Raw genomic sequence first — 24,687 nt, forward strand, 5'->3', positions numbered from 1 at the left:
AGTAAATTGCCTGTTTTAGTGAGCAATTTAAGCTACGATGAGTTCATCAGTTCGACTCCGGCGAGGGTTCCGAAAGGAGCCGGGTGAGTTCTTGGCTATGGGAGGCCTATACTCACACAGAACTTAGTTTGAAGGTGTGTTGAAGTTCGAAACCACAAGTCGCCCACCTCCCTAAAGTTTATTATTAAGATCCTTTTTCTTCTCTCGCTCACTCTCTCTGTCTCCTCTTGCTTCCATTGATTCAGCAAATCCGATTGAGCGTGACCGAAAAGCGGGCAGAAATTATTGGCACGCTCACTCGCGCCGTACCAACCAACGCGAGGTGGAGCTTTAATCGTACATCTTGCACTTCATCGCCAATTAGCGTGCATAAGCGTGCAGGGAAGCAATTATTTTCTGCAATTTTCCTTCCACCACCACCACCACCACCACCACTCTATGCGTCGGAATGTCGCGCGAAGGGGATGACGGAGTAGATGTCATCTTCTGCGGTACAGGAAATCTCTTCTCTTCTGGAGGTGTTGTATATATGTGTTTATATACGGCTATAGGACTGTTTTAAGAGTTTGGTTTGCAGCACAATTTCTTCTTCAAAATTTAATTTAATTTTACTACAAAGAAGAGCCTTGAGATCTCATCGCTATAGAGTAAGGAAGGTGTTCTGAATCGAGCCATAAAATAACTCTTTCAAATGTGTGTAAGTAACTCTATCAAGACCTTTGACAAATTAAACCCAAAATAATCTCCGATCGAACATGTTGGCGTTGTGAAGGCGTTGTGAGGTGAAGTCTCTTCTTATCCAAGTTAAAACTCACTTCGTCACTCAATTTCATTCCAACCTCCTATAAGACCTCGGAGAAACTGATTCCAATTGATCTCTGATATCCTATCCGTCCAGAATACCTGGGAGAAAGATTAGAGTTTCCTTAAGCCAAGCTGAACCTCAAGTCAGAATGTAAAAAAAAGGGATATCGTTCTACCGCGTTCGATGAAATAGTCCTAAATACATTTCAAAACAGCATCTTCACCTAATGAAAAAAATATACATAACCTACCACAGCAAAGGTAGCTCCCTCTAGCTGTCAAACTTAGAAACACTCAACAGCAAACTAAACTTCAACAAATCTTTCCCAAGTGTTTTAATTTGCTCTAAACTTTTCTCTTATGAATCATATCACATTTTTAACTATAAATAAGTCCCTTGAGAGATTTAAATTTAATAATCTCTGGTATCTTAAACGATCGTCTTACGGGACAAGAATATTATCTTCTTGCGCCAACCTATAACTCGCTTCCACTATAAGCGCTCTTAGGTGCCCCAAAACAACCTCCAAAAGGAGAAGAAAATTCTACGAAAGGTGCAAATCGATGGGTGAAAAGCAATTTTTTTATGCTGGAATTTTTTATGCACACCATAGGGTTGTGTGCAAGAAGACAAAAAAAAACGCTCCTCCATACAATAAAAAACCTCAAAAGGAAAAGCATCACAAAATCGCAAGCATTTTGATGAGTTTTGAATTATTCATTCGATGCACTTGGGCGTCCGCATCGGTGGCGGTGAAGGGATGGCGCTCTGATGACGTTTCGAAAGCTGAATCAAGAACTTTTGAGGCATTTTCTCTCCATTTCGACGCATATAGGGGGCAGAACATCGGCACACACACGCTCGGGGTTTTTGGGAGTCCGGTGGATTAAAAATTCTAATCAGCCACCGGATTTGGTGTTGCTCACTTTTTCCCGGAATGGAGCTGACGATTTCAGTTCACGATGGGCGTTTTGTTGGGCGTTCGGCGTCCTGCAGAATTTATGATGTCCCCAAAAAACAAAACCCCGAACCACTCCCCAAGCAACAGTACCGAAGGGCCTGGCAGGGTAACGAGCATAAATGAATTTCATTGCTCCGTTTCCGCCATGGCGCCACACGTTTTGAGTGTTGTCTTCGCCTTCTGTGCATCTAATGCTTGTCCGTTTCAGTTTAAATAATAGGGATAATCCGACCCCGATCCTCAGCGATCCCCTAGCTATGATTTATGGATCGGTTTTGTAGCTGCTTTTAATAAAAATCTAATAAAGTACCCGCTCCCACCGAAACCTCGCATCGCACCACAAGTCACGATCCGGACGAATCAAATTCGAAAAAAACAGCCGTAATAAATAAATATTCGAACGCACGCGAGGCAAATGAACTGTCACCCGAGCAGCCCACAACGCAAAAGTGCGTGCCCAACCAGAGCCAATGAACCGTTTGGAAAAAAAGCAACACACACACACAATTTAAATCGAAAAGAAGAACACGCACGCACGTTTGGGTGAAGAATCGTTAATAGACTAGACGCCCTTTTGCGGGGGTCGCAACTGGCCGCCGGTGACACGCGCACGCTCGTGCTCAACCAACACGGTGGGCCAACAAACAGTCGGTTCGGTCGGCATTTATTGCGTCTTCCTCAACCGGGACGCCCGGGGGATTTGACCACAGGGACGCACAAACACAAAAAGAAATCGATGAGTACCGCTTTTCCGGTGCGTTGGGTGGAATTGATTTGGAAGAAGTTTTGGCCACCGGCGGCATCAGTAAAAAAGAGAGGTTATGTTGTACATGTACAACAGCGATAAACCTAAACCCTTATTTATCAAGCATGAGTCACAGTTTGTGGATACTCAGCACAGAAAAAAACAGATGCTACGGGCGTGATCTGCGTCGAGCTTCTAATCAGTCGTTCAGTTGAAAGCGCAGCTATGACACACACATGGCTGCTGATAATTGCTCTAGCTGGCAGTGTCATTGCTGGTAAGCATTCATTCCTAGGCTTCTTCACAAGAGCATACAACTCTCAACAAAACCTTCCCCAACAGTCGACCGAACACCTTTGCGATACATCCCGTTCCGGTGTCGATCCGGTATATCCGTTTCGATAACGTTTCGCTGCGATGGATTCGCTCACTGTCCGGACGGATCGGATGAGGATGGTTGTGTGGCTGCAACGGTGCTCGAAAGCCCTCCCGAGATGGTCCAGGTTCAAGTCGGTGAGTGGATGAACCTTACGTGTCGTGGAGCGGGCGTTCCACCTCCAATCGTTAGTTGGAAGATGAATGGAAATGAGCTGCTGGACCCAGTGTGCGATTGGGTGTCGGAAGATGGAACCGGCCACCTGTCCTGCCGGATGAGATTGATTGACGCAGGGAACTATTCCTGCCATCTAGCGCATCCTCTAGGGAGAGTTGATGTTACACCGGTGACGGTAGCTACCGTGGAAGGGAATGCTTGTCCGAAAGGGGAGTTCCTAGCCGGTGAGGACATCAACAAGCAATGTATGAAGTGCTTCTGTTCCGGTGTGTCTGAGCTGTGTCATAAGGCGGAGCTTTACCGTTGGAATGCAAGTATCTTTAGTGGATAGAAGATCAAGATCCTTGAGGTAACCTCTGTTCTCCTCTTAGTACACGATGGCGATGGACGACTGGAAAATGGGATACGCGACGTGGGATGGCCGTGGAGCAGTGGAGACGGTGAAGAGTATCAAAAATTTCGCTTCCAATCGATCGCTTTACTACAGCCTTCCGTATCGATTTATTGAGTATCAAGTAAAGTCTTATGGTGGATATCTGAGAATCCCATTAGAAGCAGATGAACCTGGAGAAATTCCAGATGTGATTCTTATGGTATGAATATCGTTTCTAGATAAGAAAAATGGACAGACTTTTGATGGCGATAATTCTGAAGCTGATACAGATAACTCGATGGATTAATCCCAACAAATTCTACCGATCGTGACTGAGGAAAGTCTCAAGTCGCTTTTACGGACAATCTTGTCCAGTATTTTCCTCGTAATACACAGATCCATAAGACCCAGCTTTTGAACGAAATAGACATTTATGGATGATCCAAAATTGATTCATGTTCAATATTCTCAACTAGCTTTTGTAAGATTTGGTGGTGCAGAAGATTTTGTAAACGCCGATTTGGCTACCTCCAGTAGTCTGGAAGTTCCTAAGGCCTGAAGCCTTTGGGTCGGACACTGAGAAGATAGTTCAGAATGCAAAAACAAAACGATCCTCAGGACACAGGGCCATTACCTAAAACAAATCCTCAAAGTCAGTCCCTTTTTCTTCAATGTAAACGTTCCTGCAAACTGTTCCTTAACAGCTCTCCAGCTAGCGAAGTTCTCGCTTTCTAATTTCAGGGCTACAACCGAACGATCATTTACAGGAAAACCCCTTCCAACGTGATCTTCAACCAGACTCTACAAATAAAGCTACACGAGTCGAGTTTCACCCAACAAAACGGATCATCGATCGATCGGCCAGAGTTCCTCACTGTACTTGCCTACATCGATCGTCTCCTCATCCGCATGAGACCTACAAATGGCCACTTTGAACCAAGCTCGAAATCGATTGTGATGGATTCTGCCAGTGACTATCAGCGAGGAATAGGCAAAGCGACCCACGTGGAACAGTGTCGATGTCCTGCCGGATTTCGTGGAACCTCCTGTGAGCGGTGTGACTTTGGCTATAATCGAGCGTCTGTTGGACCTCCGATGGGCTTATGCATGCCGTGGGAATGGCACCGGAAGCGGTACGTCCCAAAGAGTACCCCTCCAAGAACTTACCATTACGTGTAGAAAGATATGGGTGAGTTGGAGGAATGAAGCGACTTACCTAGAAATAGACAAGAAGAGAAGAAACTTATTAAAAATCGATACTGGTGAAGAAACTACAAGACACTTTAAAGGGCAAAATAACTACACAACTCATTCCTTGATCGCCCCAAGTTACATGCTCCGTTCTTGAAAGACTCAAGCGTGTGTTTTTCGGTATGTTGTCATCTTGAATCTTCCTGTTTTGTTCTTCTACGTCATCCCGATCTTAACCCCCTTTCCCTTGGCCATCGCACGCTCTCGCTGCCCTTTCAGTTCGTTCCGGTCCGTGGACTGTCGGTGAGAACTTTTACCCACCCTGGGAAAATGTTTTCAAACCCCCATTCCTCGATCCATTCCGTCACCCTTCCTTGCACTTATCTGTTTTTGTGTACGTGTGTGTGTGCGAGTGTGGCTTTCACCCACGCCAACGGAGAGCGTGTATGTGTGGCATCTTCCAGTAAAAAAGCACATTTTAAGATCATCAACAACGACAACAACAACTCAGCGCAAAAGTAACGGGTATGTAGAAGACGACAAAAAATAAACCCTCAGGTCCCTCAGGTGGGTCTTAAGCGAGGGTTGCTGGTGTCTTGGTGTTTACATCACAAAAACATTCCAACATCCAGTGGTTGGGTCTGTGCCTGTGTGTGTGCGTGCGTGTTTGTCTTGCCTGCTTCCTCTAGACATAATACGGGTGAACGAACGCTGGCGTTGGTTTGCGCCAATTCCCCTGCCCGGCGACCCTTATGCACGGGGCGAGCTGATATTTCCGTTCCAGTGAGCACAGGTGTCTTCACTTCCGTCCGGATGTTACCAATCCTCATGCAAAGAGGGAAGCAGCAGCAGGTCTTGGGAGAGTCTTCGGTTCGAGTTTTCGCGATCGTCAGCTCGATTCTGAGGTTCGGTGGATCACACACATGTGTGTGAGTGGAGGTGATTGGATTGGTCCGTACTTGGACTAGCGAGCTCTAGAAGATCTACGAGGATTAATTGCCTAGCTCGGTTGGTTGTAAATCTTGACCGTACCTGAAGGGCGTACCACGCTTCACTGAACCGGAATAGCACAGCAAACACATCGCACCCGAACATGGTTCAATTAAGAAAAGGGGGAGCTCTTGGTTACTTCACGCTTCAGCCGAGAGTGTGGGAAAACGATTTCTTCACCCGCCAAGAACATTGGGTGGAAAGTGTTTAACACCACAGAACCGGGGTGATGTTCTTGCGTTTTTTCTTGACTCAAAGTCACAAAAAAACGGAGGAGAAGAGCGAATCACTCAATAAAAATGTTGTACAAGCAACAGCCATTCTCCATCGCCAGACCTGTCCTGCGAGATTAATTTATCTTTCATCGTCCGCTAAAAACTGCCCAAAATTTGATAGGCTACCAGAGCGTGTGTGTGTGTGAAAACCAAGCAAAGAACAGTCAAAAAAGCAAGGTCCCAAACAAATTCCATTCCACAGAAATCGTCACACGTCCCAACAGGTGATTGATCGACATCGATCGAGTTCGCTGAAATCCTTCTTTATTTGTAACTTCCTTCTTCAGCTCTTCGCTTCTTCGCCAGCGACGAACGACGAAATGGATTTGACAAGTTGCTCCCGTAAAGGCCACACCCAGCCCGCAAAACGAGCGTGCCGTTCCACGGTACAAATCCGGCCGCCGACATCCGATCATCCTGACATCAGCCATTTAGCCTGAAGAAATCACGTACCGGGTCCGATCGATCGGCTGGAACGCGATCTTGTCAGCAAAAACGGAGCTCGGTTGCTCAAACCCGGTAGCGACGGGGCAGGTTCGATTGAGGATTTGAATCTCGCGATCGCGTATCGCGCATCGAAGACAAATGTCAGTGAGAATGTTCCTGAACTTCAAGACATTGCGAGAGACTTGAAGCTTGTGTGTGTGTGTGTGTGTGTGTAAGCCTTCGCGAAAGTAATTAAGCCGTCTTTACAGCAAATTACGACGCTACAATTGCGTTGGGCTGGGCGAGCGTGAAAAACAGGTGGAAAATTATCGGCGAGATGATTACGCACCGATTACGCAGCTGCGAGACATCCGAACGGCCCAACGGCGATCGCGTGTAGGGATCGCGGTTTTTTCTACACGACAGACGTTGGCTGGAATTGCAAAAATCGATGCTAGTCGTTCGGAAAGCGATCATCACTGATCGCTATCTTGAGGAGCGTCGTTCGATTGCTGTTGAGGTGCGTGTTGTAATGGTTTTCTAGAATATGATCGTCGGTAAGAGTAGCGTGATTCAGCGCGTGCTTCTAATGAGTTGTTTACGTTCCAAACACAACTTGACGATATCTCCTCGAAAGAAGCCCAATGAAGTCATTTCCTTTCTAAGCGTCTGGAGAAAAAGCGATTAAACTGATTAAAAGGTCACCCCATAAATCATCATCGTTCAGTCGCCCATCGTCAGCGTCTGATACGCTTTCTAGTGCGGGATCCTCATCCACAAGGCACCACAATTACAGTTTCGCCTGGGAATGGTGTCAATGCGAACCTGTGTGACCTCCCCAGTCAGTCGGGGGGAAAAAAGGCGTGAAAAATGGTTTCTCGATGTAAATGAGGATTTTACATTGTTTTTTTGATGGGCGACGACGCATCTGCTCTCTGCTGATTGTGATTTACCACTAAAATATACTCTAAGTGGCGTTACAGGCTGCCAAGGTACAGTAAGGATATAACAGTTTAGTATAACGTCCTCGGAACTTTGGGACCTCGGGGGAAGGAATAAAACATGAGGCGTTTGTGTTTTTAAAACACAAAACTTAAACAACAACACCTCGAAGTTGAAGCACGAAGAAAGTGGAGTAGTGTTTCTCGTGTTCCATCTTCGGCCGCTTATGCTCCCGACTCGAGCAAACATTTCATTAGCATAATCTCCCACGCGACGCAACGCACCACAACATCGGGCAACAAGCAACCATCCTCACCGTACGCAAGCCAAACAACATAAATTTTCATGTACACTTTCTCTTCCCTCTCTCTCCACCCCCCACCATCTCATCCCTCCTTCCTGGAAGATCGCTCCCTTGCTTGAGGAGGAGTTCCTCCGCCAAAAAGGAAACCATGCTCGCGCGTACACCACGGTGAGGATTAGTGCGGGCCGGATTGCGTGCGCCGGTTCAATCCCGGCCCAAAACAATAGCAACATCAAACCGCACACACACACACACACACACACCGTCGGGTCCGTAATGCGGAAGGTTTACTTTTAGTTTTTAATTTCCTCACCATCGTCATCTAGCACGGTGCTCTTTCTCCACTAATCGGGACGGCTCGATCTGATCAGTCAGCCCACCTTCGTGGGGTGGATGAAGATCGACCGATCGAGATTGTTGCACCTGCACCGGGGTTTGTTGTTTGAGGGCGGAAGGGAAGGGATGAGATCATGTGCCGTTAGATGGAACGGAAAAGCGGGTGGCGTTATCAGCATCGCTTTCTAGTGATGGAGGCGCGTTTTTTTTGAGAGTGGTTCGTTCGATCGGATCACAGCTACGAACATGCGCGGTAGGATTGATTTTTATCGCACATCATAGACACACTCTGGGCGCATCTTACAATGTAGCTTCTGTTGCGTCGCACAACTATCGTAAAGAGGAGGGTAAAACTTTAAAGGAAATATGTTTCTCGTGAGTGAGAAATGCGTTCCGTTGTGTTTGAGGGTGTTTCGAGCTGTTTATAGTGAGATTAGTTGTACGGTTGACAGATAGAGGGCACTCTTTAATGTCTGATAGTAATTGCCCACAGATTTTTCACTGAGTGAAGCGTTGGATTGAAGCGTTTTTTTTTTCTATTCGTATACTATCAGTGATAGGCTTGCTGGTGGATGGAGTTGGCAGCAGCTATCCAGAGACCTCGTTATCCCGGGATCTTCGCCGTTCAACATTTAAAAGACCTCCTCAGAAATTTTTCTAGCAAACCGATAGATCTGGTAATCGAAGTGGCCACCTCGTCTAAGCTTCTTCTACCACAAGATTTCGTTGTTTGAGGGGCTTAGACTATCCAAGAACTTCGTAGTCAAATAGGCCACTACCACCAAGACTCGGCTCGATCGATCATCAACAAGAGCTCTTGTAGACGAAGAGAACATCTTTCTACCAAGCGATCTTGTAATCCAAGAGGCATCTTCCTCCAAAGGTCCTCTCAATCATAAAAGGTTCTCGTTGTCCAAGAAAACAAGAAAACCTCATGTTCATACTACCTTATCGATTCAGAAAGCTATCAGTCGGAAGGCCCACTCCGTTCAAGCTTCATGTACTAAGAAATGACGAAAAGGCCTGGTCACCTTAGCGTCTGCATCTTTCAAGAGACTTCCTTATCCAAGTGATCTCATTCACCAAGACACTTTGCAGTCGAATGAGCTATCTCTATCCAAGCTTAATCGAGACCTCGTAGTCCAAAAGATCTCATCTACCAAGGAGTCATTCCGTCATAGCCTTACCTCACCAAGAGTCCTTGAAGTTGAAGATGCCAGACCTCGAATACGAGATCTAGGTCGATGCTTCATCTTGAAAAAGCTCTTATTATTAAGGAGGCCCCGATGTCCAAGGAGACATCTTTGAGGAAACCTTCTGGACTCTGAAGTGTTAGAGTCCTCAAATGCAGCTTTAATAATCACCTTTCAATTTATTCTTATACTATTATGACTTCATACTCCCGCACCGCTTTTAACGTTGTATTTTCTATTGGATACGTGATCGTGACCGCTCTAACAACCCTTGCAACAAACGATCGATTGATCGTTCAACACATCGGCCCGAGGCCCTCTCCCTTCAGGAAAACAAAATCATAAAATATCGCATCGAACAGTGGAATAATCTTCGTCAGAATCGCGACAGACAGTGTGACGTTGACGTTTCTCCGTGTCATCGCGTGATTTGTAAATGACGAATGACGGAACCGGAAGGGAAAAAGATGGCAGCTCAATGTATGTGTGTGTGTGATAAGGAAACGAGAAATTTTGAGCTAGCATCGCATTATTTTCAATACTTTTGAAGTGAACTTTAAGAAGATGGATACTGTTACATGGTCCAGTCGGACAAGCTTTTTGCTTCTCCTAATCTCATCTCCGATACTGTTTCCAGATGCTCCAATCTCCTAGAGTGCGATGTAGGGAAACATATCTAACACTTCATCGCTGAAGCAGAAGAACGAACATCGCGCAACAGTCCGACATAGAGAGACCGAGCGAGCGAGTGCAGATTAGTTGCAGCTGCTGCAATTGCAGTCACCGTTTCACGGTGCGGTAGTAGTATAATTGCACACCCAACTCTGTGTCTGTGTGTTTGTTTCTGTGCGTTTGCAAGTAGTGGAGGGTTTTTGCAAAATATCCAGCCATTCCCATTGTTCTCCATCGCAAGCGTCTTGTTGTTGTTCCCACAGTCCAGATTCCTCCTCTCTCTCTCTCTCTCTCTTCTCCGCCATGTCCGCGTTGTTTGCTGCCCTGATGTCTGATAGTAATTTTCGCGGCAGTCAGACAGCAGTAGCAACAGCTGATGATGATGATGATGCTGTTGCTACTGCAATCCCTCACTCGGGTCGGGGTGCACTTGTCAGCGATGCAACAACCTGCAGCAATTGTAGCACGCGCTCTTTTCCTGGAGATTGCAAGCGTTTAAACGTTACTGCTCGCGGGGCAGTGTTTTGAGGCCGTAATGCCGTCCGTTTGCTAAATGTGTATTAACTTTAATGCGATTGCTGCTTTTTCCGCCCCCCCCCCAAACGATGCCATCATCATTATCAATGTGATGCTGTCAGCAGGCGGGATGAGTTGCATTGCGACACACACACACACACCCTAAGAAAGGAAGCGTTTTTTTCTTTCGCCCCTCGGTAACGCTTCAAACGTCATCCGTCAGTTAGAATGAGAAATGTCAGATGGTTGGTGCGATTCTAAGCATACCGAGCAGCCAACCGTCCAGTCTAAACAAGCATGATTCATGTGATTCACCGCAGAAAAAAAAAGAAGACGCTACACAGGAAACGCTCGTAATTGAAATGCATAACACGGGGGCCAGATTAAATCTACCTTTGCCCTACATTTGCGCCTCCAATCAGCCCCGAACAAGCGCGATCGAGCGCTGGCTACGACGGCTGATTCACCCTCGCCGACACCCAACGGTACTTTCCCTGGCCGTGGGTCTCTTCAACCCTGAGGACGGGCTTCGACAGCATAACCGGATGCGTAAAGAGATTAATGTACCCCTTTGCAACCACCTCCGGCTTCTATCCCCCTCCGAGGGGTTCTCTATGTCTGTGATGAATGAAAAATCAGCTCCAACTAATCGATCGCCCTCCATAGTGCACACACACCCACACCGAAGAACTATCCCCCACCTCAACCCTTCAATTTCCCGTTTTTTTACTCGAGACTCTCTCTCTACCGGTTCTCTACCGGTTCGAGTGAAAAAACGAAGCTAAATTAAACAAAATTCTTACGTACACACGACACGCCATATCTTATAAAATAAATTTTTATTTCCCTCTTTTGGCGTTCTGGGCTGCAGAAGTGTGAGAGAGAGAGAGGGAGAAAGGGAGAGGTCCGCCCGGTCTACCCGAATGCGTACGCTGGGCACGCTTTCGTCCGGAAAATGTTTATTTCAATCACTGGCAGCTGATCGGAATACGTAATACCTCGATGGGGTCAGTTGGGACGCTTCTCTAGGTTCTTCTATTACGGTTTTGGGTGAGCAGGCCGCAGTAGGAGGCTTCAGTTGCAATTATTAGACATGATCAATTCTACCAAATAAATATTCTAGAGAGGGACAATTCCACTCCCAAAAAAAAAACTCCCCGAAGGGAACATGGAACTCTTCCTGAGGGTGCTGAATTGCTGATTCTGAGTGTCCGTCCAACGCTAATGAGTATTAATCATCGTGGTGGCTTCCTTCGACCAAACCAAACTCCATAAATTATGCGCTACTTTGTACGGGAGGCAGCAGAAGAACTGCACACCTTGAATGCACCACGATCACGTCTGGGCGCAAGTGCGTCTCCCTAGCGAAGTCACACAAATTGTGGCGAAATTTATTATGTGTCAAAATATGCTTTGCGATTCTTGCTGAGCTTCCGGACCCTTCAGAAACCTGTGTCTGTGTCATGCCTGGGGTTCTTGATCCTCCATTCAGCTTTCCACGGCAACCGGGAATGTGTTCGAGGTTCGCCCTTCACGTAATAAATTGCAATTTATTAAGGCGACACACTCTATCAAGTGGTGATTTGCACCCGGGAAGAACACCCAGCGCATAAGGGACACGCAAAACGGGGCCTCCCTTGTTGAACCCACAGGCATCGCCACCTCAAAACTCTTCCCATCTTCTCGTTTCCCCTTCCACGCTACCGTTCGGTGGTAATTTTGCGTGCTTTTCATCGTTAATTATCACCCACGGTGTCGTCCGCACTCTTTGCAAAACGCCGGTTGCCATTTTTGGGGAATTTGCTGACCACAGGAAAGCGCAGAGAGAGAGGACACGCGGCTGGGCGATAAGCGAGCAGCAGAAGTCCAGCGCCATCAGGCTCATCAAGCGCCTCCGAAACTGACCGGTGTGCGCCAAAGTGCTTTATGGGGATAGGCAGCGCCCTTCGGAATACCAAAACAGGGCCTAACTTTAGGCTTTACGTTTTGCGCCGCACGATCGCATCGCACGGCTTGTGCGGCGCGTGTTTGCGAAGCTCGTGCTGGCGAGGTGAGGAGAGAGAGAGAGAAATATTTTTATGTACTTTATTGCGCAAAGTGGAAGAAAATAAAAAATGCGAAATATAACGCACCCCCAACAAGACATTCAAGAAGGAAGCCGGGGCGCTGATCGATCCGGGCGAACGGGTGATCGTAAAATTAGCAAGCGTAGAGAACATATTTATTTCTGGTAACCGTTTTGAAAACTGATTCCTGCTGTGCACCTTCCTGGTGGAGGAGAGAAAATCAATTTTCCACACACGGAGCGGACATTGATTTGTTTTGTTTTATATGTATTTTATTAACGGTCAGGCCTTTGGCGGAGGTGACGATGAGCTTTTGGAAATGATTATTTCTTTTTATGACTAAAGCGAGGGATCCGGTGTCTCGTTTTGGCGTTGATCGTTAACGCAAACATTTTGGAAACTTTGTCAACTTCATAAGAAGATCATGGTCTTTGGGGCGGCTCGACGGTGGAAGCGACAGTGGCGCTGGTCTTCACACGGTAGGACCGAGGTTAGAATCTCATCTGAACTGTGCTCCCGTAGTGAGGACGGTCTATCCAACTCCGTGGTATTAAGATGTCTAGTAAGCAGTTCTTTAAGGCAAGAAGAAAGAGAAGAAAATCTAGGGTCATTGAAAACTTAAGAATTCTCAATTGAAGCATGCTACGACATAGGAGCTTGTAGTGACTTGACACTAAATCCATAATAAAAAATCACTGTTAAGTGTACTGTCGACAAACTACACTCCTTTACGATGTCTTCAGACTCGATGGAGCACAAGTCCCCGAAAGCCTTGGTCCAAGAATTAAAATGGACGATCTTTCAGCATCCATCAGACCGAACTTGGTCTGATACTAGGAGGTCTCGGTGCGCTTAGAAATACACGACAAGCATTGCACAACTGACAATGGGCTTCAGACAGCTCAACTTCAATGCGTGGAAGAGCTTATGAAGCTGGATACACCTTATCGACTAAGTCAAACTCTATGCGCTTCACATGGCACAGCTCCTCTAAACTCGCAGTTCAAGAATTTCTAAGATAATAGCTTTGAAGTTGGTGAGACCCTATTGACTACATCAACTCTACTCCATTAATATCAAGCTTAATGTAGTCTTCTTATTTTTGGTCTAACGACCTGTTTAAGTCATGCCTGCCATTTCCGGTTTACTCGACTTATTGATATCGCAAATTTGGATAAGTCTTTCCTCACTATGGGGGGGGGAACGGCGAAGATGGGATTTGAGCTTCGGTTCTGCCGTGTGGAGACCGGCGCTGCTGTCGCATCTACCATCGGCAGGCGACGTGCTTGACGTAGTAGAAGTCCTAAAAATACCAAGAACTTCTGAGATGATAAAAGAAACCTTGAGGATCCAACATACTCTCTCTGTATTTGCCATATTCTCTGAGCAGGATCAGAGATTGTGAGATCATTTGGATCTTGGAAACAGTCGACAAGTATTACACAACCTACAAGTAGCTCTGACAACTCTCAATCTCTTACAACAACATTAGGCATCATTTACCGGAAGGCCCAAAAATCCTCCAAGAAAATCTCCAATACTTCAAATAAGAGATCCTTAACATCTTCCATAATCTCCACACATAGCTAACCGATCTGAATTTTGTCAAATGGAGTCAAATCATTATTTGAGAGATGGGACGAAGTTCGCCATTATAGCTCAAGAAAATAATCATTACGGCCTTATTCACCTTTCCAACAGAAAAGTGAAAATGACTCTTGACTGAGCTAACTAAAGAACCTCAACTACTGTTCATTCAGTCACATCTCAAGCGGTGTCTACTTCCACTTGCTCCACTTGTTCTTCTGCTTCACTCAGCCAACCTTCAGCAGCTGTCCTTCGCCGACAAAAAACATAAATCTGCACAACGCAACGCAGTCACTCCGATTTGCTTTTGAGCTAGGACTACGACCACCCGAGCAGGCTGCCCCAGTACAACCTTGGCGCAACTCTCCCGACCGCGAACGGATGCAATAAATGTCAACGGAAATGTTAAAATGCACACCGAACCGTGCACGTGCTCGTACCATGAGCTGTTCCGAGCCCGAGTCATCCATCAACGGTGTGTCTTGCAGCGAAGAAGAACGCTGCAATCGAATCGGATCCGAAGCGCTTCCACGACAAAATGGCAGCTCGTCCAGGTATCCAGATATCGATCAGAGGCGCAGTGGGACCGATTCCCATTTTTAGCTTGCGAATGTAAACGAGTCGAAGGATTTGTAAATCATCGATACCGTGGGCACATGTGCGTGCAGCACCGGGCGGCTTATCTGTCGTGTGCAATCGGATGCTTGCAGGACCCGGAATCGGCGTATCATTCCCGCAGGGCAGGGCCGTGGATGACGAACGAACAGTGAATGCAATTGCGCCCATTAAGCTCGCTCGCTCGTCTCGCTAACAATGCTAAGTAGGATCGATCTACCATCGGCAGATCGGCAGATCGTGTGAGGGGATAGAACGAATTTTTCACTACACCATCATGTTTGCACCCTTCTTTTTTTGCCGTAATCGTACGGGTAGGAAGTTCCGCGAATGGAACGGATTGATAGATACTTCTTTCGAACGATCTTCAAGGCTTTAATAATCTCCATCTTGAGGAACGCACACCAAAAACCGCCGAAGACGATCCCCCGGGGCTCTTGCTGATGAGCGTAGGGGCGAATCAGATTTGATGTCGATAAATGTTAATGTCATCCTTTCCCGCTCTGTTTTTGAGCTTCACAGGTTTCACGGCCTCTTCTGGCTGCAAACATTTGTCATTAAAGCTAATGACGCGTCTGCGGTCTCTTGCTCGACGCAATTGAACGATCTTTTTTCGGGGTCGTTCCGGCAACCCCGGCAGTTCGCTTCGGACGAAATAAATCTAATTACGGCACCATCTGCTTCTGCGCGTGGAGAGACACATGGAACTTAATTTCAAGCCAATGAGAACGAGCTATTAGCGCCCTCGGGCGAAGCACCATGAACGGGTTTTAGATACGGTTTTATATTCGTTTCGAATCTCTACACACCAGGTGTCGAAGGTGATCTTGGTTTTCGTCTACTATTGCGTAGAGAGCTTGACACACACACACACAAACACTTCAACAAGCAATCACCGTCAGACTTCGAAACCGTTCCAATACGGGCGGCCATTTTGAGGCAAGAGTAGAGATCCAAAAACAAAAAATCTTCCCCCGCTCGTGGAGGGTGGGTTTCGGTGGTCGATTTCGTCGAAGCAATTATTGGTGTCTATCTTTCCACAGCCCGCTAAAAGGGGGTGTCTATCTGTCGTTCATTAGTGAACCTCGAGTTTGGATGATCTGAGCAGGGGTACTTAAAGGAAGGAGAAAAAAAATCTGTTCCATTTCGAAACTCCGCATCTTGACGGTTTTACGGGGTTGTTTTTTTTGTTTTTCCTTTACCTCCATCAGTCTCGGCCCGTAACGGAAGAGAGCTTTATTTTGGTTGAACCGGTTGTAACTGAGTATAGTCCTCACTCGGATTGTGACTGTGGTTGGAAAGTTGGTAGGTACTAACCCCGACGTGTGCGCAATGTACGAGCTTGTTTTTGGACCGGTTCGACTCCCAGTTTTTTGACTGAGTTGGTGGCGTAGGCAATGAAAAACTAAATTAACTACATTTCGGGCAGGGGGGTTTGCTTTTTTGGGTCGACGAAGAAAAACGACGTCCTCTGAACTCTATCATGAAAAAAAAATCTTGCCCTTAAATGGGAGCCTTCATCATGTTTAGGTGAAACATTGCTTTTGAAGGCTCAAATTAACGAAAAATAACCTCACCTAAGTGTTTTAATAGTACTTTCCTCACTTGACATATAGAGGGCGCTTTACGACAAGAGTATATTTTTCACTGGTTAAAGCGTTAATGACCAAGGTTTAAGTGTATTTCATCTTAATCTTTGTATCGAACACTAAACTACTATAAATTCTAGACTAAGCTTACTCACTCAAACATGAGGTTTGTGGCGACAATGACTCGGATCATGACTCTTGAAGCTTTTTGAGCCCTGTGCATCGCAAGACCCCATAAATGACTCTAAATGTCTAAGTAGAAAAGGACTGTTTCAATATGATGTCTGAAGTAGATGAGGCATGAGGCTTGAGTTGATCTCTTAGACGAGACTCTTAGATGACGATATCTCTTAGATGGCAAGTCCCTTTAGACATTAGACGTAGAGGAGTTCTGGAGAATAAATTATTTAGAGAGATGGTGGCTGGTCAAGGAGGCCCCTGCCGATTGAATCCGCTACTGACTTCAAAGCTGGTAGACATCAAGATCTTCAAATTATTTCTGTTTCCGAGAGCTAATTCAGCAAGCGATCAGGTTGTTCAAAGTTTCTCGTGTGGTCCATCCCAAGCACACCCTGGATGAGTGGCGCCTGTTTGTAGCTTTAATTTTAATTCTAATTAAATTTTAGGGATGGTGATTTATCTTCAATCGGGCCAACCGAGCAACACTGGCTGGAACCCACACCCTTCAATATCGGCCTGCCTCGCGCTGCTTCGAGAACGGCCTTACACTTAATTTGATGCTTTTTTTTGCGCTCTCCTTCTCACTCCACGCTCTACTCTACTTGCGCAATAACAACATTGATGACATCGAACGATCGTACGACCGTGCGAGAGTGATCGTCGGCAAGTCACCGGCAGGGTTGCGTTGCACCGTTCTTCTTCTGCTTCGTCTCACTCCCAGCGCCCCCCATCCGTATCCGCTGCACAAAACGGCCACGCTTCGCGCTTGGTTGCGTTCGGCCCCAAAAAAAAAAAGGAAGGGATCGTCATTTCCGGCTTCGGTTGCACCCTCTCGAGCTGACCGCCCGGGAAAAACTGTGCCCTCGCAGTCTCCCGTCCCCCCCTCTTCCCAAAAAAACACTGCACCCACCCAACTGCGCAACAGTCGATTTTGTTGGAGCATTTCGAGGTGGTTGTGCGTTGTGTGTGTGTTTTTGTTGTTGTTCCATTTGTCTGGTTGCCTTCTTTAAGCCCAACCCGACTTTACGATGACGAGAATTTAGGTTGATCAGTTTAGAGTGATGTGTGTGTGTCTGGTTTATTTTTTTCAAGCTTGCCTTCTCTTCAACTCGCCTCCACTTGCTGGAGAATTCATTCATCACCATCACCGGTTTTGGGGGCGATTTTTAGCTCAACCGAAAAAAAAGCGCTCATTTGCATGTCGCTTGATCGGTTGGATGATTCGAGTCACTGTGTTGCCGCTGTCCAGCTTTCAGTCGGTTCACGCAACATCGCATCGCAAGCCGTCTCGAAAAAAAAAAGCGGTTGAGTTGATGGATGGATTGGTTTCAAATGCGGCGTTCGCCCGGCCCCTGGGATTGAATCTCCGTGAAATCGACCTCGAAAAGATGAGGCATAAAGTCAAACCGACTGCTCTAGTATTTTGGAAGTTTCAACCCCCGTCGCCTTAAGTGCTCCACGAAGGACAAAACCCCAAACAAAAAGAAAAAACCGAACCGAAGCAATCATGAAGGTGTACTGCGCAGTAATGTACCAGTCATTTTGGAGATCTCTGTGCAACAAAAATTGCTTCGATAATTACTCGCCCTGGACCAAATTGGACCACTTTCGAGGCTGTCGTAAAATGGTGGTTGCGTACCGCCGGGTGGTAATGGTGCAATTCCACTGTCTAAATGGCCTCAAGAAAAAGAGTCGCTGATGAGAGGTTGCATTAGGCCGAGAGTAGGTCGATGGCGAGAGATCACTTTGTGTGCAATCTTCGGGAGGGCCATTTTCTTCCGAAGCTACATAATTCATGCATGCACCTCGTTTCCAATCGTCGCATAAAATATAAACTACCTTAGCAGCACGTAGTTTGTACATCACAAGCTTGCCTTTTTGTGAAAAGAAGTTGGCGGCATCCTCATTACCCGTTCGCGGGTTTTTAAGTATCGCGTCACGACTAGTTCAATTTATTGCACATCCGCCGTTAAAACGATTACACTGATGAATGTACGGTGCTGGTGCCGATCGGGAAGCACATTACTCTCACGAAAGGTATCGACAGGCTTTTACGAGGTAAAAAACAAAGTTCGGAAACGACACGCTAGTAGCAACGGTTGCCTACCGTTTGCTTGATTTATTTGTAAACAATCTGATTTACAGCCACCGTTCGCCGAGCTTAGCTGCAACCATTGCGACAGGCGAAAACTGCAATCGCTTTGAAAAGGAAAAACAACCGGAAAAAGAAACAACCCCCAACGGAAACGGACGCGCAAAGCGAAAGCGAACGAAAGACTCTCGCAAGGAGGCTGCGCGAAGCGACGAACCCCTTTGCGCGGAATTTGCGCGGATTGGTCGCACGGTACGGTACGCGGGGGTGAAATCAAAGCACGCCGTTATGGTAAATCAACCAATCGGATCGAATTAAAAGAGGGCGGTGTCTATAATTGCCCGTGCTTGCCCGGGGCCGATGAGAAGCTGTGAGAAGAGCGAGCAGTGGCGCAATATGAGAATGAAACGGACGCTCGCTGGTGAAAGAGAGAGATCACTGGAGTACAAAACGCACCAGACTCACGTGAAGAGTAGACCGCGAGAGTGTGCGTGTGTGTGTGTGAGTGAGAGCAGGACAGATTTCTCACCTGCAGCATCTCATCTCATCTTATCGAGCGTTACCTACCGAACGGAACGATCAAGGCACAAAATCCTGACGGTGGTGAGGCGATTCTTGCCGGTTTCAAGATCAACCGGAATATCGCTTCTTGCTTGTGGTTTCTTCGCTCTTTCCTCGCTTCCAATTTGAATCCGAGTCGCAGCTTGCGATGATGTTCTCCATTGCAAATGTGCATCGGTGAAGGTGTATTTGTTGCCCGTCTTCTTGGAACGTTTTCGCAGTTGCACGTAGTTCGCCTCAAGTTCGCGACGTGCCATAAACAAAACCCGAGCGAAGAAATAAATATAAATAAATCAGGAATCCACGCACACACACACACACACGAATCGCACCCGATACTGAGATAATTTATGCGGCACACTTTGGCCCTAATTGGAGTTGAAGCGAATCGAAGTCTTCAGCGCTCGGGCTGGCTTTATTTTCGAACTCGGCCTCCCCCCGACCGTGTCTGCTTTGTATATGGAATGCTACGGCTTGAAAAAGGAAATGGCCGGTTTGATGGAACGAACGCTTGCTTCCTAGCTCCGAGATTGAATCCTTCAACTTAATGCTATAAACACGGCAAGACATTTTTATAGCAAATCCCTGACGTGAGTCATCAACAGTGTGTTGTTTTGCCCCAAAAATCGGATGTGTCATCCAAATCGGCCCAAAACCATTCTATTAATCTTATCTACTTAAGCTGCCTAGTTTGGCTGTTTTAGGGACTTGCGGATTATAAAACCATCCCGTGGTTTTCGGGGTTTTCGGTTTATGGTTTGATTTAAACTCAATGTTTACTCCACTGTGTCATCCGGCCGACTCAATTACTCAACCTTTGTGTGCGTCCACTCCGGCTGAGCGGCTTCTCTGTACCTCAGTCTGACCGATCGTGACAATTTCCTGTTCCAAACAATCACAATCGATCGTCGCTGAGGAGTGGCCACGTTTGAAGATCATGTCATCAGGTCACTACCTGTCCGCTTCCCACTGTGATCGATTGCATTCGAACCCAAATGTTCAATCAATGATTAATTTGTCGCTCTATTCGTTTCCGAATCAATGTCCAAACTGCATAACAGCTTCCAGCGGAAATTAAGCTCGATTGAGCTCGTGTGGTAGCGGCGTGTACTCTTTATCCCCTGTTGCCAGTTGAGTCATCGGGTTCGATTGTTACGTAAAGCTAATCGGCGAGTTCTAGTCGCGAGAGTCAGATCCGTATCAGGTGGGAAATTTCGATAATCCCCAGCACTGTCAAGTGACTCATCGCTAAAGGGGTCTTAGGTTAGGGTAAAAACTTAGAAAATCCAAGTGAAACCTTCATCTCATCTTCATCCAGCCATACCCGGGACACCTGACATACGAGTTCTAGCTCTTTAACACTCTAAACGCTATTAAACCATCACAAGATCCACTGAGCTCGAGTGCAGCGAGTGAAGCGTAACGCGTTTCTTTATCGTGCCTGATAACGTTGTCCACCTTGCCTACTGCTGCTACCTGTTACGGCGACCAAATGGTCATCCAAAAAAAAAAGAGCCATAATCTTATCACCTTGTGTACACTTGTGAAGACGAAAAAACCACAACAACAGCCACAAAACGGCTAGCACGCGAGATAGAGAAAGAGTGCGCGAGGACTACCTGCGCCTGCTTAAGACAGCTCCGAACGGTTAAATTTGGTGATTAAACTGATTGATTGGTCATTGATTGAGCACATGGGCCGTGCGCGTTGGTTTTGCCGTAAGGTCAGCCGAACGAACGAACTCCACTGACAGCTGGGACAGTCGAGTGTTTGATTGGAAAAGCCCTTTTTTCCCCCTTTTCGAACGATCAGATGTGCCATTAGGCTGCGCCATCGACTGATAATGATGGTGTAGATGACTGCGCCGTTTTGGGGACAAGATGCGTCGACACACATGCTCCGGATGTCGATCGATCGAAGTTTGTTAGAAAGGTTGTGTAATGCGCGAGATAAATAGACCTCAGGACAGACGAGCTCAAAGAGCTGAACATCTTCAAGCGCAGTTGGGAGCATGAATTGAAGTACAAATCTTGGACGAAATTGGATTGAGCTATAAATAAATCGGGAGATATCTCCACAGAGTCCCACGGTGATGTGTGGTACCTGACCTACCCCGATAAACTATGAGGCTCAACACACATCAACCCGCCGTCTACCAAGCCACTCTTATCACTTAATCCCCCCCCGCGGAGCCCGGGCTTAGCGCACTTACCTAGCATTTTGCTGAGATCGGCATTGTGCAGATCGGGATTCTCGTCTGCCAGCTTTTTCCGCTCGACCTTGGCCCACACCATGAACGCGTTCATGGGCCGCCGGATCCGGGCCTCCTTGGCGCTCTTTAGCCCTCCGTGCGGTCCCAGCTTGCCGGGACCGTGTGGACCACCGTACGGTTGCCGCTGATGTAGCACTCCGTAGTTGGAGGCACAGAACTCGCTCTGATAAGGACCGGCCGCCGTGAGGGCGTACCCTCCCCAACCGCCACCCCCACCGCCCGGTTCGTCCTGGGGCAGAATGGTCGGCATCGGTACGTCCTGATGGTGGTACGGGCTGTACTGGCTCATGAGCGGCGAACTGGACAGCAGCGGGGATTGTGATTGCAGCAGGGAAGCGTTGGACGAGAGCAGCGGTGAGTGGGACTGCATTAGCGGCGAGGGCATCATGCCATTGCTTCCGCCGAGCATGCTGGGACTCTGCGGGGCCAACATGCTACCGTGCTGGGAGAGAGTAGAGAGAGGCGAACTGGCCGCTGGATTGTGTTGCTGTTGCTGCTGCTGCTGCTGTTGCTGCTGTTGCATCGGATGGACATAGTCCTCGTAGTTCCGGTGGTAGCTCTGTTGCGATTGATGCTGAGGAGAACTGTAAGCACAAGAACAAGGAATCGATCATTAGAATTAGATTTATGGTGGCAAATAAATAGATTAAACGCAATAAAACCCCCCACACAACTCAAGCTGATTCGCCTGCAGCGAGAGCTCTCGTCTGGAAAACTGGACTACGGGACCGATTCCCGTGCCATGTTAGCTTAACGATAAGCAACGATATGGGTCACACGGTAGGTGACGTCGCCGTCGGTAGTCGTGCTCGACCGGTGGAGCAGAAGCTACTACAACTGAAGCGGTTTCCATGTTTGCTCACCGGCTTTCGTTCACTTCGTGCCCTCGCCAGCATCGGGCTGCTCCTCTAGATAACGCACTAGGACCACCAACAGTGCCGACGGGCGGTAAGCTCGACCGCAACACGTTTTCGCCCAGCAGCCTCCCAATTTGTCCACGAGAATCGATCGAAGATGATCCTCACGAATCGGCATCCCCTGGTTTGATCGGGGATCATGATCTCGCGAATGTAACCAGTGTAGCGAGAAATCACGAACGGCTAGCAACGGAATATCGTGACAACGGTCCGACAAACAACCGAGATATTAGCTTCCGCTCGGCGTACATTACGGTATCACGGCATTGTTTCTGTGGTCCGATCGGTAAGCGCTGTTGATCTGGCGATAGTGAAGATCAAGCTCAGATCAATTGATTTTGGAGGGCTTTTACTAATGGCCTAAGCTCCAGGAAGAAGGTCTCTCAGGGAGAAGAAGTTCTTGATGAGGTGAAATTCTATCTCAAACTGCTCTGAAGAATTATGTCAATATGTTGAAATTAGTATTCCAAAACAACAGTCAAAGCAACAAACAATTACAAGGAAACCTAGACGTAGGAGAAAATCATCCACCACGCGATAGGGCATCCAGTCAATGCAAAGCTCCACGAACGACCACGCGCCATCCAGACAACAATGCAATGCAAATCGAAGCCGCTTCACCCTATGGGAAGTGGACCATTCGCCCACTCAACCACCCAAAAGGGTGGAGAAGTACTCTCTCACTCCCTCGCTCTCTTTCTCTCTCTCTTCAGAAAAGGAAGTTGGGATATTTCAAGTTCACCCGGGACCATTACCATCCAACGCCAATGTTTGGCCATTCGATCAGCTGGCTTTTGTTGTGGCTTTGTTCTGCCTCGCATCCGAGTTGCATCACCGGAAGTGATGCTCTGAGAATTTCTCATCCAAATTATTGGCCACCGACTCCGACACATCAGGAGGAGGTATTGTTCTAGTTCTGTCCCAAAGAAATCAGCTGAGTTCAAAGTTTACACAGAGAGTGCTATGACACCTCCCCAGGTTAGGGACACGATCAAATCGGATCAAAATCACCGTTGCGGGACGATTGTTTTCGATTCTCCCATCTCGCCCCCGAACCTGCTGATAACCTTCGCTGGGAAATATCTCAACAACAAAGGCCCTACCGAAAACTGCTCCCTTTTTGATGGTTTGCTCCCTCCCCATCAGGAAGGGTTTCGCACACACACACACACACCAAATCAAGTTGAAACCGAAAGTCCCCAATGATGATGGGAAGAATTTGTTCCCAGACGCGCACGTGCTTTGTCTGACATGCACCTGCTGTTGTCTCAACTAGCTGCTGCCATTGGCAAATTCTTCTAGTCTTTCCAGTGGTCTGGTCCGCCCCCCCCCCCCCAGGGTTGGTGACGAATTCGCGAAAAAACAAACACCCCTTCAAGCGCATTTAGAGTGTATGTGTGTGGCAGACAAAGATCATGTCTCGTCTCGGAGAGAACCCCGAACCCTGGGGCCTGGGTAATTTTAATACAATAATCAATTGTTCTCAGCCTCAGGTCCCGGACATTCCCGGGGACGGGTGGTAGCTTTGACACAAAGTAGTAGTAGTAATTCCACCCACTCCACTCCCTCCCCCCCTCGCCCGCCCTTTCCCCTTCCAAAAACAAAAGCAAAGCATTCTCACCCGGCAGTGCCCCGGCAAATGGGAAGAAAAACCGGGCCACTGGGACAATCCATCGCCCGGGTTTTGCTCAATTTTCTTATATGGAAACAAACAATGGATCAGCTGGTGCGGCGGCACAATGAACTTACCCCAACCGGAGCATGCCGGTGAGGAGGGAAAAAGTTCGTCCTTGAGATTGTAACCTTTGGAGTGTACTTGCTCTCACACACACACACACACACACACACACACAAAGGCAAACGAGTTCTTAAAGTTCCGGTGGGACAATGGGAAACACCTTTCGGGCACCGTGGGTGGGTTGGGATATTTGCAGGTCCGAAGCGGGGACTTCAGAGGGAGAACGCTTTGTTTACATTGGAAAAGTGAAAATGACAATTGTTTTGGAGCATGGTGTCTCCGGAGCTGTGGTGAAGAACGCTTGCAACGACTTGGACAAATGTCTCTTCCAGACTCGAGAGACGGCTCTTGTTGTTCTGCACACTAGCTCCAAAGTTCTTGATGGGTAGAACATTTTAATGAGGCCACAAAACAAACCCTCCAAACCTTGACGCATTCCTGAACCCTTCGACTGACCACCAAGCCGTTGTGCGTCGGGTTACGCTTCGCCGGACATCGCGAGTCGCGACTCGAGCTTTTCGGGGTGTAATAAAATTCCTGCCCAAAACAAACAGCACAACAACGGCCCAAATGTCTAACAGGCACGAACTTTACCCTCTGGCCATGAGACTTCTCAGTTTATGACATGCACATCTTGCGAGGTTGAACCACGATCCCCGACACTGCTCCAAGTTCGTAGAATTCGGTGTGTGTTTGTTTGTTCGGCTTTTGTGTGCGCAAAATGCTTGTACTTGCTGTTAGCTAACCTGAATCTTCCGTGTCACGTCACGACGAATGGTCCGGACGTG

General features: G+C 47.4%; 2 protein-coding genes across 2 annotated transcripts in view; one reads left to right on the forward strand and one right to left on the reverse strand.

Moving 5' to 3' along the window:
• The window catches only part of LOC118503913 (putative transcription factor SOX-15), a 53,808-nt gene that overhangs the window by 6,532 nt on the left and 22,589 nt on the right, over window positions 1-24,687 (reverse strand). The window contains exon 2 of the mRNA XM_036037710.1: window positions 21,185-21,828. Within this exon, the coding sequence (XP_035893603.1) occupies window positions 21,185-21,828 (644 nt within the window). The remainder of the gene's footprint in view (window positions 1-21,184; window positions 21,829-24,687) is intronic.
• LOC118503914 (basement membrane proteoglycan-like) lies at window positions 2,719-5,208 on the forward strand. Its single transcript, XM_036037711.1, has 4 exons — window positions 2,719-2,788; window positions 2,854-3,374; window positions 3,436-3,657; window positions 4,179-5,208. Exons 1-4 carry the CDS (start codon window positions 2,737-2,739, stop codon window positions 4,614-4,616), a joined length of 1,233 nt encoding a protein of 410 aa, XP_035893604.1. The 5' UTR covers window positions 2,719-2,736; the 3' UTR covers window positions 4,617-5,208.

This window comes from Anopheles stephensi, chromosome 2 (genome assembly GCF_013141755.1).
Source record: "Anopheles stephensi strain Indian chromosome 2, UCI_ANSTEP_V1.0, whole genome shotgun sequence".
Taxonomy (NCBI): Eukaryota; Metazoa; Arthropoda; class Insecta; order Diptera; family Culicidae; genus Anopheles; species Anopheles stephensi.